General features: G+C 46.9%; 1 protein-coding gene across 3 annotated transcripts in view; it reads left to right on the top strand.

Moving 5' to 3' along the window:
• DPYSL2 (dihydropyrimidinase like 2) overlaps window positions 1-18941 on the top strand; it is a 150742-nt gene that overhangs the window by 61843 nt on the left and 69958 nt on the right. The window contains exons 1-3 of one of the 3 annotated variants that reach the window (XM_007535038.3): window positions 1412-1769; window positions 5822-5910; window positions 8523-8707. In XM_007535038.3, coding sequence (XP_007535100.1) covers window positions 1731-1769; window positions 5822-5910; window positions 8523-8707 — 313 coding nt within the window. In that variant the 5' untranslated portion in view covers window positions 1412-1730. Of the gene's footprint in view, window positions 1-1411; window positions 1770-2386; window positions 2410-5821; window positions 5911-8522; window positions 8708-18941 lie in introns of those variants that run through there. The other 2 variants (XM_060178844.1, XM_007535037.3) reach the window with 2 other exon arrangements.

Genomic DNA, 18941 nt, shown 5'->3' with positions numbered 1-18941 from the left:
TGTTTTTATCTGACCAACCTTTACTGCGCAGGAAGGAGCCAAATATATTTTTTTTTTTTTTGGTGATTGCTTGGTGACCTCAAATATGTAAGGGTTTTTTTGTTTGTTTGTTTATTTGCTTTTTAATTTTTATCTACTGCTTGATCTACTGCTTGATTGCAAGCAAGAGAAACCCAAAGCCCGGGGCCAGCCCAGATGACTGAGTCATTACACTTAGATAACCTTGCAAAGAGTGCTGGTGGACTGTTTGGGCCGAACTAAACCACCCCCCAAGCGGATTCTGAGATGAAGAGCACCAGGCCAGGGTCCCGCCTCTTCCATGGCTGCCACCGAGAGGCCGGGCAGGTGGTTTTCAGTTGAACGAGGGTCTCAGACTAGGAGTCACCACTCCTCTATAGTTGAATTCAGATTCCGAGGGTGTCCCTGCCTCAGTTTCTCCTTTCAGGACGTAAACTTTTCTAGATTCTCTCAATCCTCCTGCTTCTCCACGGTTTGTCTTCGGATATTTTATTTTATTGCCTCTTTACTGCTTTGGGGACCCTCGTACAACACTTCCTTGTGCTCCTTGGTTGCTGCAACCCCAACTGCTTCCCCTCGGCTGTGCTCGTCCAGCAGAAATGCACGCCGCAGCCTCCCAAGGCTCTAGCTGGGTGGGCCCGAGGGGCGTCAGGCTGTGCTTCCATCCCCCGCACCCGGGAGCTGCCTTCCCGCCCCGCGGTGGAGTGAGGGCTTTAGACTTCCACTTCCCGCCGCCAGTCCTCCCGGAGCCCGCAGCTGCACTTCCGCTGCGTCGCCTCCCCGCCCCAGGCGCCCGTCTCCCGGTCAGGGCGGCGGACGGGCGTGGCCCGCGCGGCTGCTCTTCTCTCGTTTCCCCTCCCGGCTCCGCTCGCCGCCGTTAGAATTCCCCCGTCGACTCCGGGGCGGAGGCCGCGCGAGCCTTCGCGAAGGGCGCGGGCCGCGGCGCAGTCGCGCGCTCGCCGCCAGCGAGGCCATTGGCTCGGCGCAGTCACCCCACGCGGGGCTGCCGCAACGGCCTCCGCGGATTGGCGCGCGGGAGGGCATCTGTGCGGGCGCGCGCGAGCGCGAGCGGGCGCGTGCCGCACCGCAGCCCCCGATTTGGGCCTGGCTTCCTCGGCTCGAGAACGCCACTTCTCCATTGTCCCTGCAGTGTTGAGGCTGCACTCAGGGCTGCCACCATCCACCTTCCCCGACACCTGAGCCCGGAAAAAAGGGCGCGAAGGCGCGCTCCCTGCTAGGGCGCATACTGCAGCATTTCGCGCGCTCGCGCCGCTCCCCTCCCCGCTCGCGCTCATTTGCATATCCCGCGATTGTGGCCAATCAGTGCTCGCCTCGCTCGAAGCGGATGGCTTTTGCCTGAGAGGAAAGGGAGTGGCTGGCGGCGCATGCGCCGCGGTGGCTGACTTCAACCGAGGCTTTTATTGCTGTAGTTTATTTCCACCCCCTTCCCTCCTGTTCTCTCTCTCTCTTTTTTTTCCGCCCTAGCTGGGGCTGTGTTGGAAGGGAGGAAGAGAGAGAGGAAGAATTGCATTTATTCCTTGCGTTCCTGAAATTTGCTTACAACAAGACCATCCAAGCGGTTGCACCTTGTTCTTTTTTTTCAGTTGTGCAAATACTAATAAGCACCTAGTCTCTTTGCTGGCATTTTTTCTCCCTTTACTTTTGCTTTAAAGCTGCCCTCGTGAAATTAATTTTGCCCCCCCAGGAGAGAGATGTCTTATCAGGGGAAGAAAAATATTCCACGCATCACGGTGAGTTTGCTATTTGGGCCATCTTCGGGGGCGGGGGGGGGGTTTAGTCAGCAGCCTTTTGTGGCATGGAACATCTAAGGAATTTTTTCTTTTTTTCTTTTTTTTTTTTGGTAAACGGAGGGCGGGGGGGGGGGGAGAAGGACCGACCTCATCACTTCCATCCCGCCGCTCCCCAGCAGCTGCAGAAGGCGATCCTGGTAGTGGGTGATGCAATCATACAGAGTGATCAGCTACATCATTTGCAAGGAATTAGAGGAGCGGGAGCGCATTAAGGTCGCCCTGGGTAGCGCGCCAGATCCGCTGCATCCTTTCATTGTCAGCGAGATGCTGCAGTGCCTGCCTGGCGGCTGCGAGCAAATGGATGCCAGATTGAATATGCATGGTTGCCGCTCGGATATTGTTCCCGGGGCTGCATGCTGGATCCGGGAGCAGCGCCCAGGAGCCGGGGAGCCGGAACGCTGGGGCAGTGGACTCTCTGCTTCCCCCTCTCTCTCACACACACAGCAGACAGGGCTTTCTGCACCCTTCCTCCAGCTCCTTAGAAAAGGGAGCGGGTTCCAGCCTGAGGCGTCATGACAGCCGAGGGATGCTGGAAAGGGCTGGGTGTACCGGCGGGCTGTGCAAGCGGACAGGAAAACGGGTGCAGGGACGAATGGAGGAAGAGGGTGGGGAGCCAGTTGTGGGCTTTTTGTTGCGGGGAGCTGGGTGCAGGGCTTGGGGTGATCGTCGCCCCTCTCTCGCTTCCTGCAGCGGGGCTGCGCCCCCCAACAGGACCGGGGTCTTTCTTCCCGGCGGCGGCCCGGGGCTGTCTGTGTGGGCGCACACAAAGCCGGCTGGGCGGGGGGTGGGCGCCGGGGGCCGCCGCCGGGCTCCGGGAGCTAATGGCGCTGAGCAGATGGCCCGGCCAGACAATGATCGCAGCGGCCTGGGGTGTCTGTGCATCACCATGGGGGAAAAAAGAAAACATGTTTCTGCGGAGAATTTGCTAAGCTACGGCGGTGAACATGAGTTTAAGCCCCCCTCCCCTTTCCTGTAGACCCTTTGCCCCACACCCATGTTTTCCTGGAAAAGTCTCGTCGGTTTTATTAATTCTTTATATCCCTGCATGAAACGCCAGCAGGGAAGCTCGCGAGGGAAATTCATTGTTATATAATGATGTGCAGTTGCTATTGGCCGGCGGATTACTGGGCAGACTCCTGGGCTCAGGCTGAGGCCGAAGGAATCTTTTTCCAAAGTAAAGATGCGTTTGGGGCTGGGTTCCAGGGCGCCCTTCGGTGCAGCTGTGCTCAGCTGCCCCAGGTACCCCGGCTGCCTCTGGCCACCCTGGGGCACACCCATCTGCAGGGAGAGAGGTGGGTGCTAACACACAGGGGAGGGGGCGCGGGTTCCCGAGGTCTTCCTATACGACTTGGACTGTAGGGGTGGGTGCTTGCTTTTTTTTTTTTTTTAAAGACCCAAGATCGTGAAGGGCCAGGGGAGGGAACTCCAACATAGTGTTCCCTGCAGGAGGAGAAAGGAGTCCAGGGGAGAGGTGGGGTGGGGAGTAGATTTTGTTGCAAGCCTCAAATAACTTGCTGTCTTCGTGAATGAAAAAAGACAGTTTTGTTTTTGACAGCAGGAAGAAAAAAATGTAAAAAGCTATCAACATGACAAAAAAATTTTTTTAAAGAGTGCCCCCCCCTTCTACCCTTAAACACAGAAAATCAACCTGGTTGCTTTATCCCTGGGACCTATAGCATAGCTTCTTCCCTTCCTCACCATCACAGCCAACTGCTTATGTAAGAAGTCTTCTAGAAGATACTAGAAAGAACCAGACTGTGATCTGCCACCCTACCCCACCCTCCGGCCCTCTTCTTGGTGTGATGCTGGCTAAGAGATTTGCAATGGTGGCAAGGACAGATTCAGCAGTGACTGAGGACAGGGATGGTGAAGGGAGAGCTTGCTTTTCAGGCTTTAGCCTAGTATCTGGGCGGGATGGGAAAATCCTTAGAGGCAGAGGGAATGGTGGTGCTGTGGATCAGGTGACTATGGGCAGGTGGCTTAACCTCTCTGAGCCTCAGTTTCCTTATGTGTGGCAATGATAACTATCTGGCTCCATCCACTCCAGAATTGTTTTGTAGCTTTAATGGCATAGTGTCCAGGCAGGATTGTGTAAAGGTTTTTATATTTATAGCATGCAAGTGTAGGGGTTCTATTTGACGCCTCAAAAGTCTACAGCTGAATGAATGACTCTGCAGTGTATAAAATGAAAATGCTCTTGCTATTTTTCACTCAATTTGAGAAAAAAAAATAATAAAGACTCCCCAAACCTCAGGTGTATGTATAAAGATGCCTTTTTCCTAGGTCTCTAGCAGCTTTGTAGATATTTTAAAATTCGCTCTGCTTTTCTTGGTAAGTACTAAATATAGATAGCATTTCGCAACAGCCTTGTTTTGTAACTGTTGACTTTACTATTGTCAAAATGAATTCCATCCTTGGAAATGTTTTGCATAATGCAGGGCAATAAATGTAACTTTTAAACACAGGCTGGAATACTACAGGTTTTATTAATTAACTTGTTTTGCCACCAGGATTATCCCTTGCTTAGTGTCTGCAGGAGGACTCCACTGTTCCCAGAAGCATCCTCTTTTCTGACAGAGACAGAGAGAAGTAGAGAGGGAGAGAAAAATACAGCATAGCTTCACTGCTAGTGAAACTTGCCTTCCTGCAGATGGGGGCCTGGTGCTTGAACCTGAGTTCATGCACATGGTAATGTGTATGCTCTACCGAGTGAGCCCCAGTCCAGCCTCCTGTACACTGAATTTTATTATGTCATTCCTTCAAGGCATTCAGGATAGATATGAGTCACAATGTAACATTTCTGTTGTTCCTGGCTTTCAGTGCTGCTTACCAGATTCTTGGCACAGATGAAAATGTAAGCGCATCACTAGGCCACAGTAGTGTGAGATGCTAGAATGTGCCATCTCCTCTGTTTTACCACAAAGCTTTATCTTTTTCTTAACAACTTAATAGTTAAAGTGGCGCATACTCGAATACCTCAGAGATGAATGCAAATATAAAGAAGTTTCTGAATTGGAACCTTGCTATGGTAGAACTGAGTGTGTTTGTGTAGAGTATCCCTTGACAACAGACTTTGGGTTAAATTTCTTGACACAAACCTTGCCACGAATTGACTTCCCTTCATGCAGCTGTGTTTTTTTTTTTTTTTTTTTTTAATGCCATTTCACCTAAAGACATTTAAAAAGTATTATCTGTATCTTCATGATCTGAAATGTTCAACTTTAACAAAATATTTATTTCTAGATATAGAGAGAAATTGAGAGGGAAGGGAAGAGAGAGAGACAGAGACTGAGACTTGAAGCACTATTTCATTGCTCATGAAAATTCCCTTATGCAGGTAGGGGCCTGGGACTTGAACCCAGGTCCTTGCACACTGTAACATGCACGAGGTATTGGGTTCATTTCACTTTTTAAAATTTTTTTTATTTTGAAGGAGTGTTAGGCATTCTCTCTCTTCCTTTTTAATATTACTTTATTTTATTAATGCACTGCTCAGCTCTGATTTATGGTGGTGTAGGGGATTGAACCTGGGACTTTGGAAGCCTCAGGCATGAGAATCTCTTTGCATAATCATTATGCTAGCACTCCTGTCCAACTTTTTCTCTTTTGATTGTGACAGTAACAGAAAGACTTCTTTAATGGAGTATATATAAGTTTAGCTCAGGACTGGGTTGTTGTACTCACCACAGGAAGAACAGGTTGCCACACACAGGCTGATTTTTGTCCTTGAACCTTTCCCAAACTGGTTACTTTGGGTATCAATTTTTTTTTTTTTTTTAACCAGAGTGCTGCTCAGCTCTGGTTTATGGTGGTGTGGGGGATTGAATCTGGGACTTTGGAGCCTCAGGGATGAGAGTTTCTTTGCATAATCATCTACCCCCACTTGGGTATCACTTTTGAAAAGTGAAATGTATCCTCAGCTCATGTATCTTGGTTCCAGTGTATCTCAGAGATCAGACATGAATTGTGATCTTACTGTTTCTTTGTTTCAGAGTGATCGTCTTTTGATCAAAGGAGGTAAAATTGTTAATGATGACCAGTCCTTCTATGCAGACATATATATGGAAGATGGGTTGATCAAGTAAGTGTCATTCCTTATATGTGTATATGTGTTTCCTAAGCATCATCTACAGTTAATATACATGATATCATATATGAGTCAACTCAGAGAGGTACTAGCTTAGCTTCTGTTTAAGCCCATTTCGATTGGTAGTAATTAGTGAATCTGAAACCTCAGATTTAGGGAATTCAAAACCAAAGTTAACTGCACATGCATTTCATTATGCATTATGTAACTTGCTATTTTTAACTGAGGTGACATAATTATCTTTGTGTTGCCAGCTCAAACACTTACTTTAGGATCTATTGACTATATGAAAAGTTATCCTAGAACATAGTTGTCTGTGATAGATTACCCAATCAAAGGGGGCACCAAGTCAGAATATAGTTTCTTCTGTGGAGAAAGCACATCTGCTTTCTTTTTTTTTTTTTTTCTTATTTTTCTATTTTATTTTAATTTATTTATAAGAAGGAAACATTGACAAAACCATAGAGGGGTACAACTCCACATCTGCTTTCTTAGTTAAGAAGCCAGGTTGGAAGAACCAGAGGACACCAAATTAATTATCTTTTTAAAAAAAATTTTATATATGAAAAGGAAACATTGACTAAACCATAGGATAAGAGGGGTACAACTTCACACAGTTCCCACCTCCAGAACTCTGTACCCCATCCCCTCCTCTGATAGCTTTCCTATTCTTTAACCCTCTGGGAGTAGGGACCCCAGGTCATTGTGGGATACAGAAGGTGGAAGGTCTGGCTTCTGTAATTGCTTCACCACTGAACATGGGCGTTGACAGGTCGATCCATACTCCCAGCCTGTCTCTCTCTTTCCTTAGTGGGGAAGGGCTCTGGGGACTCGGAGCTCCAGGACACATGGGTGGGGTTGTCTCTCCAGGGCAGTCTGGTCGGCATCATGCTAGCATCTGAAACCTTATCCAGAGAATCCCAGGTCACAAGTTGAGGCTTGTTGGAGCGCACATGAGCATCTGCTTCCAAGTCGCCATCTTGGCTCCGCTCCGCACCAAACTAATTATCAAGTAACAAACACACACACACACCACTATCTCAACCCAATGGAGTGTTAAGTCTTACTATTCTTTAAGTGGAAACTGGCACAAGTCAGCCTTTTTTGTTTATTGTGTCTTGTGTTATGAAGGAGGACTAACAGAGAAGGTACTGAGTGAGGGTACATTATTAGTTTCTAGAGGGTTAAGTAGACTGAGTGCATACCAGTATCCTTGTGCTTGTGCTCTTCTGACAGCTCAGAGGGTTCCGGAGAAATAGCACATCTGTTGAAAGACAAACACTGCAGCAAATGACATCTTTTAAATAAGCAGCATTCATCAAGTGGGAGCAGTCCAGAGGAGTGGAAAACTGGAGTGGATGTGTCTGTTGCTTGGAAACTCACACCCTGATTTATGAGCCGAAAATAGGCTGTAATGTTGCCACATCTAATGCTTTCTCCATGTGTGTTTGTGATAGGCTCTCAAATCCCATGACTCCCCCCCCACACACACACACACACACCCCACTAGCAGGCTACGTGTTCTAGTCTAGCATAAGGACACTGGCCCAGAAGTGAATGGTCTATGGGCTAATTTTAGCCTTTACTAATTTGCTTTTAGGTCTGTAGCACCTCTTTCTTGACTACATTTGCCTCTTTAAGAAAGTTTAAAAAGACACCCCTCCCCAAACTATAAATGAATCCATGTCCCCCAACATAAATCCAATGACTTTTTCTGCCTTTACTGCCCTGACCCACTAATCTAAATTTTTTTTTTTTTTTGCCTCCAGGGTTATTGCTGGGGCTCGGTGCCTACACCATGAATCCACTGCTCCTGGAGGCCATTTTTTCCCTTTTGTAACTCTGGTTGTTTTTTTTTAACCATTGTTGTGGTTATTATTATTGTTGTTATTTATATTGTTATTGTTGGATAGGACAGAGAGAAATGGAGAGAGGAGGGGAAGACAGAGAGGGGAGAGAAAAATAGACACCTGCAGACCTGTTTCACTACCTGTGAAGCAACTCCCCTGCAGGTGGGGCACCGGGGGCTTGAACCGGGGTCTTGAACCGGGGTCCTTCCGCTGGTCCCCGCGCTTTGCGCCTCGTGCGCTTAACCCACTGCGCTACCGCCCGGCCCCCAATCTAAATTTTTTGATAGTTTCATAGTGTTTACATTCATTTTGTGCCCTTGCTTTTCGACTTACACCCACTTCTTCTTTTCTGCGCACTAATAAGGATAGGGTGAGAAATCAGTGTTAGTAAAGTGCAACTAGTTCTGGGGAAAAATTGCTCTTGGATACTCAGCTTGATTGTGTGTGTTCTTGAAAAAACACACTAGTGGTGTTTTATGTGAATATATTAGAGCCAAGTTAGTCACCAGGTGTTGTCTTAGTCAGCTTTCGTGGGGCCTTTTGTTTGTGATTTACATTTGTTTTCTAGTATACTTTCACTGCCTCTTAGCTGGGGGGGAGCAAATAGGAATGCTCACATCATGAAGAACTGCAGTCATCTCAGAAGCCGATGGAACACCAAGAAGAGGCGTTGATGGGCTGGTGGAAATGTCTGACAGATCTCCTCTGTGGCAAGGATTCGTTTATAACCATTATCCCCCCACCCTACTTATTTAGGCAAATAGGGGAAAACCTGATTGTTCCTGGAGGGGTGAAGACCATTGAAGCCCATTCCAGGATGGTGATTCCCGGAGGGATTGATGTCCACACCCGCTTCCAGATGCCTGACCAGGGGATGACCTCAGCTGATGACTTCTTCCAAGGCACCAAGGCAGCCCTCGCTGGGGGAACCACCATGATCAGTAAGGCACCTTCAGAATAGCAGTCTTAGCACTTGGGAGCCATCGCTATTTGAACCCGAGTCTGTGGTATTTGATTCTTTCTTAAGCTGGCTGAACTGAGTGGTGGTTTGGTCTGCCACAGAGGAGATGGGGGTGGACCAGCCCTTTGTTCTGTTTCTTTGCCCTCCTTTTCATAGTCATATTGTGGAGGTCACCATTTCACCTTGACACTATAGTTCTAGAGAATTTGGGTAGGGTAAAAAGACTGGCTTCTTCCCTTTTCAGCTTGAGAACATTTGCCTTTCTGTTAATCTGAAAATATGATTAGATTGTGGTTACTGTGAAAACACAGCATTTGGGGTTATCTCCAAAGCTATCTATCATTTTTGAGCCTTTGCTTGCAAGTGTTTGATTTAAAAAAAAAAAAAATTCCTGAGTGTTCATTGTCTCAGAATGAAGGCAGGGTGCAGTGAGTGAAATATTGAACTAGGAAGCTCTGTCCCACTGACTGTTGAACCAAGGACTTCTGATTGACTGACAAGAAAGCCAAATGGGGATAGAGGTATATAGTGCTGTCCTGAGTCTGACATAAATGGAATTGGGTAGCCTTGTTTGGAGGAAGACCCTTTTACACATGGAAATTGCTGACATGAGCAGCTGGATGACTTGTATTTTCCATCCATTCAAATCTAAAGTAGAAATCCTAGGACCATAGCACACGTGTGAAGAATTTGCTTGTGAACTGTCAGTTTACAATGTACTGACTGGTTTTCCTTTTGACACTGTCATTTGCTTTTAGAGGAGGAAAGCACACTGCATGGTAACCTGACTGACTCTCTCTCTCTTTTTCTCTCTCTCTTTCTCTCTCTTTCACACACACAGACACACACTTTTATCTGAAAAGTTAGTAGTTCAATTGAGAAGGTTAGAATAGACAGAGCTTTGCTACTAATGCTTTAGAAAAACTTGGCTTCATGTTTATTTCTTGGAGTTGATGGGCTTTTCACCAATTCTGGGTTTTTATCTCAGCTTTTTCTTTTTAAATTCTTACTTATTTATTATTGGATAGAGACAGAAATTGAGAAGGGAGAGGGAGACAAAGAGGGAGAGAGACAGAGAGATACCTGCAGCCCTGCTTCACCACTTGTGAAGCTTTCCCTCTGCAGGTGGGGACCAGGGGCTTGAACCTGGGTCCTAGCGCACTTGAATGTGAGTGCTTAATGGGGTGCATCACTGCCTGGCCCCCTCTCTCAGCTTTTTCTTATCCTTTTACTAAGAAGAATGCTGCCCTGCCATTCCTTTGTAGTGAGAGCTCCCCTTCCTCTTATTATTTATCTTCTTGTTTGCTTATTTATTCTTGCTACCAGGACTTTATTTTTGTGTGATTCCAGGCTTGTGGTAGATAGTTTTTTTTTTTTCTTCCTTTCTTCCCATCAAAGGTGAGAGAAAGAAAGAGAAAGAGAGACAGAGAAAAGTGGAGACAACGCAGCACTGCCCCCACTGCTGGTGAAACGTCTCCTTTGTTTAGTGCTCCCATGTGGTGGCCAGGGTCTCAAACCTGTGTCTTCATGCATGGTAAAGTGTGTGCTCTACCAAGTGAGCTATATTCTAGACTCCCCCCCCCCCCCCCACCGTCATTTTAAGTCATTTTCCCTGGCTGGAGAGATAGCTCACCAGGTAGGGTACCTGCCTTGCCATGTACAGCCCAGGTTCAAGCCCTGGTACCACATGGGATAGGCTGTAGTATTGGAGGAAGTTCTGGTGCGGTGGGTTTCCCCCATGTCAATAAAACAGCTTCCTAGAGGGGTGAAGTCACGCATTTGTAAGGCCCTGGCATCAGGAATTAAATAAGCTGCTCTGTCCTGTCTGAGGACCAGGGAGTACTCTTCCTTGTTTCAGGTTTCTCATCAGTGCCCAGACAGAGAGAGCTTCCACATAAGCCTGCCTACTTTTTTTTTTTTTCATCTCTGCATCCATGACCTCCTCAACTGGTAGGTGCCATTCTTGGGGGCCAGTGCCACCAGGAGCCCCTCAAGACTGACCTGGTGGAGAAGTCTGCCTTTTGTCAGTGGTTTCTGTCAGGTCTCACTGGGCCACAACAGGCGTTGCTGTCTTTTAGGGTTAGCTGTGGAACGAGTGACAAGCATAGACTAATTGGCCAAGTCTAGGCTACTTGGCCAAGTCCAGGCTACACTATGGTCTGCTGAATTCAGAATGCACGTGGCGCCCCTGGACCCCTGCCTATGCTGGTTCTAGAGCGCTACAAATCAATGCTTGGTTTTCCTCAGCGAGTGCTGGTGATCTCTCATGGGAGGACTTGCTGTGTGGGAAACCTCCAGTGGCGATGCTTCCAGTCAGGAGCCTGCAGCTCTTGTCTCCCTTGGGTGCAGACTTGCTCTGCAACGTTGAACACGTCACCTCAGTTGTTTGGCAAAATGAAGGAAAGATTTGCACCAGGTGACCCCTGGGTGTTCTTTTGAACTCTCACAGATGATGATTCACTAAGCTCAGGGGTGGAACTGGCCTCAGTCTAATGCGTTTTGCTCAGCTGATATGGGAAAGTCCTGTTTGTCCTATGTATTCAGTCTGCTTTCTTCTCTCCTACTTTCCTGAGTGTGCGCCCACTCACTCCTCACAGCCCTCTCCTGTTCTTTTCACTCTCCTACCTCCCCATCACTGTTGCTTCACCACATGGACAATCCCTGGCTTTCTCTTATGCTTTCTGACTCTGTGGTTGTGGACCTCTTTCCTCTTCATTCCAGGAGAACCTTCCATGCAGCTTGAGGGAGAGCCCACACATGCCACCCTGGCTCAGGGAGCCCTCAGAATCCCGGTTGGCTTATTGGTGAATCCTAAGGAAGAAATACAATGTCAGACTCCCTGTCCTGTTCAGGTGGACAGAGCACCATTGTGTTTGCTGTGGAGTCTGCATGTAGTCAGTGAGATAAAGACAAAGGGATTGGGGTGTGGTAAACAGCTCAGTTGTATAGTGCATGGTTTTGCCGTATGTACAAACCAGGTTCACCCCTGGCTGAAGGAAGCTTTGATAACTGTTGTCTCTTATTTCCCCACTCTGAATTTCTGTCTGAGTCTTTGCATCGGAAAAATTCAAACTGGAATGGTGAAGCAGCAGAGACAACTAGAAACACAAAACAAAACAAAACAAAACACCCCCCAAAAAAACAAAGCCGAAGAACTGAATGAGTAAGCCTTACAAAGAGTAAAAGTAATGAGAGATGGCTCTGACGTGATTTGAGTTGTCTCACCCCACACTCCACTTCTTTTATTTTCCTTTGCTATTTTTTTCCCCTTTTTGATAGAGACAGAGAGAAATTCAGAAGGAAGGGGGTTGTAAGGAAGGAGAAAGAGAGACCTTCAGCACTATTCCACTGTTCGTGAAGCTTTCTTACCGCAGGTAGGAACTGAGGCTTTGAACCTGGGCTCTTGCTCATGGCAATGTGTGCACTCTACTGGGTGTGCCACCACCTGCCTCCTTCCACTGCTTATATAATCTTCAAAAAATACTAACTACTCTTGGGAATGACTACCTGTGTTTACTTACCTCTGTAGAATTCCCACTAGCCTGCCCTCCGCAAGGGAGACAGGTGGCAGTGATGCAGATAGGAAATCACAAGGTTTTTCTGCTCATGGGTCTGGCATTCTGAATTGCAAAAAGTAAGAGGGGTAGAGGCACATTTTGTAGAGATGCCTTGCAGAGAGGCACGGCTACTTGTTCAATAAGATAGTTCTTGGGGGAGTTGGGCTATAGCACAGCAGGTTAAGCGCAGGTGGCGCAAAGCACAAGGACCGGCATAAGGATCCCGGTTCAAGCCCCCGGCTCCCCACCTGCAAGAGAGTAGCTTCACAAGCAGTGAAGCAGGTCTGCAGGTGTCTATCTTTCTCTCCCCCTCTGTCTTTCCCACCTCTCTCCATTTCTCTCTGTCCTAATCAACAACTACAACAACAATAATAACTACAACAATAAAACAATAAGGGCAACAAAAGGGAATAAATAAATAAAATTTAAAAAAAAAGATAGTTCTTGGTTGGGGTGGGGGTGCAGATAGCATAATGGTTATGCAAATAGACTGTCATGCCCGAGGCTCCAAAGCCCCAGGTTCAGTCTCCTACACCACTATAAACCAGAGCTGAGCAGTACTCTGGTTCAAAAAAAACAAAACAAAAAAAACCCCACGTATATATCTCAGTGAGTAATGAGGCCCGAGACAAACACTAAGGGTAACTAGAAGATACTCAACCCTGAAGTTTCAGAAACAAGCTACTGAAGAAAACTGGTATGGAACAGTTCCCTTCCCTTCCCCATCTTTCAGACTAGTCACGCCTGTGACCTGCACCTGCCCCTTGCTGTCTTTTGTTTCTCTGGAAGCTTCATTTCTGTCTGTCTGAAATGCCACTGCCCATGGTGGAAAACAAAGTTGAATATTTCCACTGAAAAAAAAAAATGGCAGTGGATGTGTCAGCAGAAGAAAATAATATTATTGCCACCAAACAGAGCCTCCCATTGAGAATTACACAATGGGATCTTTGTAGGGGGGACTGGGTGCTGGGCAGAGGGAGCACCCTTTGCCCTTTCCAGCCAGTGATGGTAGGCAGAGGCTCATATGCACCTACAGGCAACACCCAGATGGCTGAGGCATCCTGGAGGTGGCAGGACTGGCTTTGTGGGACTGTGTGCGTATCATCAGAGTTGGGAAGGCGGGGATGGTCCCCTTTGCTTCAGAGGGGAAGATAGGTTAGGAGCAGGGCCTTAACTAACACTGGCTCTGCATCTGTAGGTGACATGAAAACATGCCACAGGCCCCCTGCACCCACCAGTCAGTGTGGGACTTTTGCAGCCATCTTGTCTGAAGACTAGGGAACCTTGTCAGGAGGATTGACTGTGGTGGTATCAGAACAGTGCCCCGCCTGCAGAAGTACTCACATACAGCTATCACTTTTGTCTTGGTGTCATGTCTTGCCATCACTCTGCTATTACCACTGACTCAGACTAGTCTGTCTCTTGTTAGATTTTTGCCCCAGTCTTCCAGGGGTCTCGTTACTCCTGCATCTGACCTCTGTGGTCTGCACATCTCCTGCAGTCCAGACTCTCTCTCTCTCTCTGGCACAGTATTTTTTAAAAACTAATTAATTAATTAATTCCCTTTTATTGCCCTTGTTGTTTTGTTGTTGTAGTTATTATTGTTGTTACTGATGTTGTCATTGTTGGACAGGACAGAGAGAAATGGAGAGAGGAGGGGAAGACAGAGAGGGGGAGAGAAAGACACCTGCAGGCACTTCACCATCTGTGAAGCGACTTCCCTGCAGGTGGGGAGCCAGGGGGCTGGAACCGGGATCCTTATGCTGGTCCTTGCCCTTTGCGCCATGTGCGCTTAATTTGCTGCGCTACCGCTGACTCCCGTCTGGCACAGTATTAATGGTGCTGTTGCCTTCCTCTGCGCCCTCAGAGGCTCCCACTTGCTTAGTCAATTCAGCCCAAGTGGCAGGTTCCCAGTGCTGTTCAGTCCTGCTGTTGTAGTGTGGACTCACATGATTAGGTTCTCTTTAAGAACATTTATTTAAAAAATAAATTTTGATTTTATTACTAATTGGAAAGAGAGAGAAATCAAGAAGGAAGGGGGAGCTCAAGAGGGAGAAAGAGAGACACCGGCAGCACTGCTTCACCACCTGTGAAATTTTCCTCTTGCAGGCGGGGGACCATGGGCTTGAACCCGAGCCATTACACATGGTCACTAGTGCTCCTTGATAGGCTATACCACCACCCAGCCCCATTATTTTGGCTTCTCAAACCTTTTCTTTGCCTTCCTGATCTTCATTGCTTTGAAGCCCAGCTTAGGTGCTTAGTCCTGAAGTAGGGCCTCAACGCTCTTCATTTTTCACCACAAATCTGTTCATTCTTTGCATCAACAAATATCACTTAGATTATTGTATTTCTATCCCAGGACACTTCTGGCACTTAGCTGTGCTGTAGTTTGATCAAAGTTCCTCTGTCTCTTGATTATTATTATTATTGTTATTTTGTTTTATGGATCAAACTTTCCACAGAGGTGATTTTGTAGCCCCTAAACCACTTTTCATTCAGAATGAGAAAGACGGAGACAGAAGGAGAAATACCTGGAAGCATGGACGTTTCCTACAATGCCATGGCACCTCCTGCATGGTATCAGGACTGGGTTGTGTACATAGCAAAGTGTGCACCCGACCTGGTGAACTATCTCTTTGGTCATCTTTCATTTCATTTAGCGGAGTCAGACCAGAAGGTGCCTCAATAAATTTTTGAGTTGAATGAATAAAACTATGAATAGGGACAAAGAATCCCGGGCTGAGGGGAGCATTTATTGGTGATATTAATTGTTTGCTGTCTCCAGAGCTCCCCTCCCCCTGTTTGCTGCCCCATCTCCTTGCTGTCCACCCTTGGAGTTGATGGGGGAGCCAGAGGGGAACAGCCCAGAGGTCAAGCATGGTCTATGGTTTATTGTGGGAACAGCTTTCTCTGTTACAGCATTGTAACTTTGCTTAGTTTTATTTTTAATTAATTAATTATTATTGTTTGTCCACCAAGGGTATGGCTCGGGCTCAGTGCCTGCACAACTCTACCGTTTGAGCAGCCATTTTTTTCTCTTGTGATAATGTGCGCCTAATGGGTGTGCCACTGCCCAGCCCCCATATATTTCTCTTTTGTTTCTCTTTGTTAGAGGGTAAGAAACAGAGAATTAAGAGAGTGACAGAAACAGAGGGGAGACACTTCTAGCACAGCTTTACCATTGGTGATGCTGCTGCTTCTCCCCTGTTGGTGGGGACCAGGGATTTGAACCTGGGTCCTCACGTGTGGAAATGTGTGTGCTCAAATGAGTGAGCCACCACTCTGGATTGTTCTTTTGGAAAACAGCACAGATAGACCTCCTGAGAGTATGGGTTCATTTGTGTTTGAGAAGCAGCCTTGACTCTGCCCTTGGATTTGTGCCTGCTCTTTCCTGTGGAGGTGGGAGGCCTGAGGTGAAGGCAAGCTAGTTCTGGCCTTCCTGGGAGACGTGGCTCAAGTGTGTCACTCTGGTGCAGCCACTGCTTGTCATTTTTTCATCCATGTGGCATGTGGGTTGCTCCTTGCTTCAGATGAGGACACGTGTGAACACACACACACACACACACATACACACCACACATACACACTGTAATATGAATGTGTCTGTAATTGATACTTTGATTATTCCCTTTACAGCATTCATTTGACTCAGGCTGGAAAGTGTTTATAAAAGAGGCCTGACCACATCAGAATAATGTTTCAAAGTTGTCACCACAAAATCAGCCCCTGGCCTGGAGATTAGAAAGCCATGTTATCCCACCGGCTGTTGGTGTGGGCTCTTTCTGTCTGCTCCTCTTTGCTGCTCTGTGGGCCACGAGGGGGTGAGGCCATCAGTTTCACCTAAGGATGTGTGTGCCCTCCACATGCAGACACTACAGACCAGGCCTGCTCAGGTGTCTGTGCCAGTCTTCTCAAATGGCGGGAGTGGGGAAACTGTCCTCTCTTTGCGACAGGCCTCCTACTTCATGGTGTGGAACAGAAGAGAGTGAAAAACAACAACAAACACAGAAACAAAAACAAGGCATCTTGGAAAAGAGCATAGCTCTTCTTCCAACACTCATTTTCTTCCTTCCTTTCTTCCTTCCTTCCTTTCTTTCTTTCTTTCTTTCTCCCTTTCTTCCTTCCTTCCTTTCTTTCTTTCTTTGTCTCTTTCTTTTTTTTCCCTGCAGGATTATTTCTGGGACTCAGTGCCTGTACCATGAATCCACTGTTCCTGGAAGCTATTTTTTCCCCTTTCTTTGTTGCCCTTGTTGTTTTATTGTTTTTGTGGTTATTATTGTTGTTGTCATTGATGCCGTTGTTGGATAGGACAGAGAGAAATGAAGTGAGGAAGGGAAGACAGAGAGGGGGAGAGAAAGATAGACACCTGCAGACCTGCTTCACTGTTTGTGAAGCGACCCCCTATGTTGGTGGGCTTGAACTGGGATCCACACCCTGGTCGTCGTGCTTTGTGCCATGTGCACTTCACCCGCTGCACTACCGCCCCCCCCCCCCCCCCCCCGCCTCAACACACTCATTTTCCTGAACACTTTTCCTCATCCAGGAGGCTTTTGTTGTGTCTGGCTTGACCAGCCAGCATGGTGTCCAGGTAGACCTTTTCTAGAAGCCAGGGATATTCCTGTTTGACTCCTAAAGTTCTGTTTTGTGGATATTTTGAGCCTAGTTCACTCAGGAGTTTCTTGCTTGCCTTTGGCTGTGCTGGTAGCAGTTAGAGAAATCATCCCAGCCCATGAAGGGAGTGGGCCTTCACCTTTGCAGGGAGTTGAGTGGGTGGTCAGTGGGAGGAGAGCCATCAGGCTCAGTCTCCACAGCTCACACCTTGTGGGTGCTCACAGCCAGCAGGCAGCCAGTCTCATGTCGCCTTTCGCAGAGGGCCCCTGTGTGGAGGGCCACAGCACAGGGGCAGGAGCCAGGGGGCAAGGGAGGGACCAACAGAACTCAGAGTCGGGGAGAAAGAACCCCTAGATGACTGGGAGGGGTACTGCTGTCACCTGGTCTGCCCCCTCATTGACTGTGCTGTTGTTCAGCCAAGCATTGTATACTGTCATGAGGATTCCTGTGGGTGACAGAACAAAATCCACCTGAATCACATTTTGAACCAAATCTATAACAAATAGGCTGTGCTTCAAATGCTGACTATAGAAACTATTAAAGTTTATTAAAGTTCAAATCGGAATACTGGCACTTTCTTAACTGTCCACTGAACAAAAATGAAAGAAGGAAAAAGAGGCTAAGAGAGAAACTAGCTTTAGCTTTTAGCCCTGTTCACAAAACTTCTTCTGCTGATCTGAAACTTCCAAGTGACAGTAAAACAAACTGATGCTGTCACTGACGCCAGGGCTGACAAAGTGACATAGTCAGGTTGCCGTGAGGGCCAGAGTCAGTGATGCGAGGAAGCCCTCTTGCATTTTGCGGTCCTTCTTGGGGGTCTTCACTGAATGACACAGAAGATTCTGGAGTGTGATTCCTGGAGAGCATTAGACCTAATCTAGCCTTCATTCTGGAGCTTCATATCTTTTCATCCAGAGAGCTGCTGAGACCACACAAACAACGTCTGTCGGAGAAGTTGTTGTAGGTGCCTTTGACAGCATCCTACAAAGACCTTGTTTCTTATATCCCTACCCTTTCCCAACTCTTGCCTATTCTAGACCAGCATTGTTAATCAGGCAGAGATTAACTTTATAATGGAGCACATTACAGGACTTTATTTATTTATTTTTATTTTTAAATTTTATTTATTTTTTATTAGGGAATTAATGTTTTACATTCAACAGTAAGTATAATAGTTTGTACATGCATAACATTCCCCAGATTCCCATATAACAATACAGCCCCCACTAGGTCCTCTGTCATCCTTCTTGGACCACATTACAGGACTTTATATTGTTGTTTCCTTTCGAGGATCAATATTTTCAAGGACGGTGAACCTTCCGTGTGCCATGCACACGTCACGTGGTAATGGATGGCCAAATGTTTCCTCTTGAACTGCATACTCTGGAACTTTATTTTCTTATGCAGAGGAGCAGACCCATATTGAAAATTAGAGGGAGTCGGGCGGTAGTGCAATGAGTTAAGCGCATGTGGTGCAAAGCGCAAGGACCGGTGTAAGGATCCCGGTTTGAGCCCCTGGCTCCCCACCTGCATGGGAGTCGCTTCACAGGTGGTGAAGCAGGTCTGCAGGTGTCTGTCTTTCTCTCCCCCTGTCTGTCTTCCTTCCTCTCCTCTCTACATTTTCTCTCTGTTCTATCCAACAGCGATGACATCAATAACAACAACAGTAACCACAATAACAACAAAAAACAACATGGGCAACAAAAGGGAAAATAAATAAATAAAACAATTATTAAAAAAAAGAACAACAAGGGCAACAAAAGGGAAAATAAATAAAAAAAAAAGAAAATTATAAACAGCCAAGAACATTTGGCAAAAGACAGCTAATACAGTTTAAACTAGCCAGACACATCCTTTCAGGCCATGAATTTACTGTAGGGATAACTAAAAAAACACAGTTTAATCCAACAACTCTGAAAACATCCTCTAGAGAAATCAAGAGTCTAATGGCTCTCAACCCTCCCAGTATCGTAAAAACTGTATGAAATCATTGCAGCTGAGGAGACATTAGGTCTGGTTATGGAACACGCACATAGAGGTGAA

This window comes from Erinaceus europaeus, chromosome 19 (assembly GCF_950295315.1).
Source record: "Erinaceus europaeus chromosome 19, mEriEur2.1, whole genome shotgun sequence".
NCBI classification, from domain to species: Eukaryota; Metazoa; Chordata; class Mammalia; order Eulipotyphla; family Erinaceidae; genus Erinaceus; species Erinaceus europaeus.
Note: the sequence above shows the minus strand (reverse complement) of the source record. Positions and strands in the feature narration are given on the sequence as shown.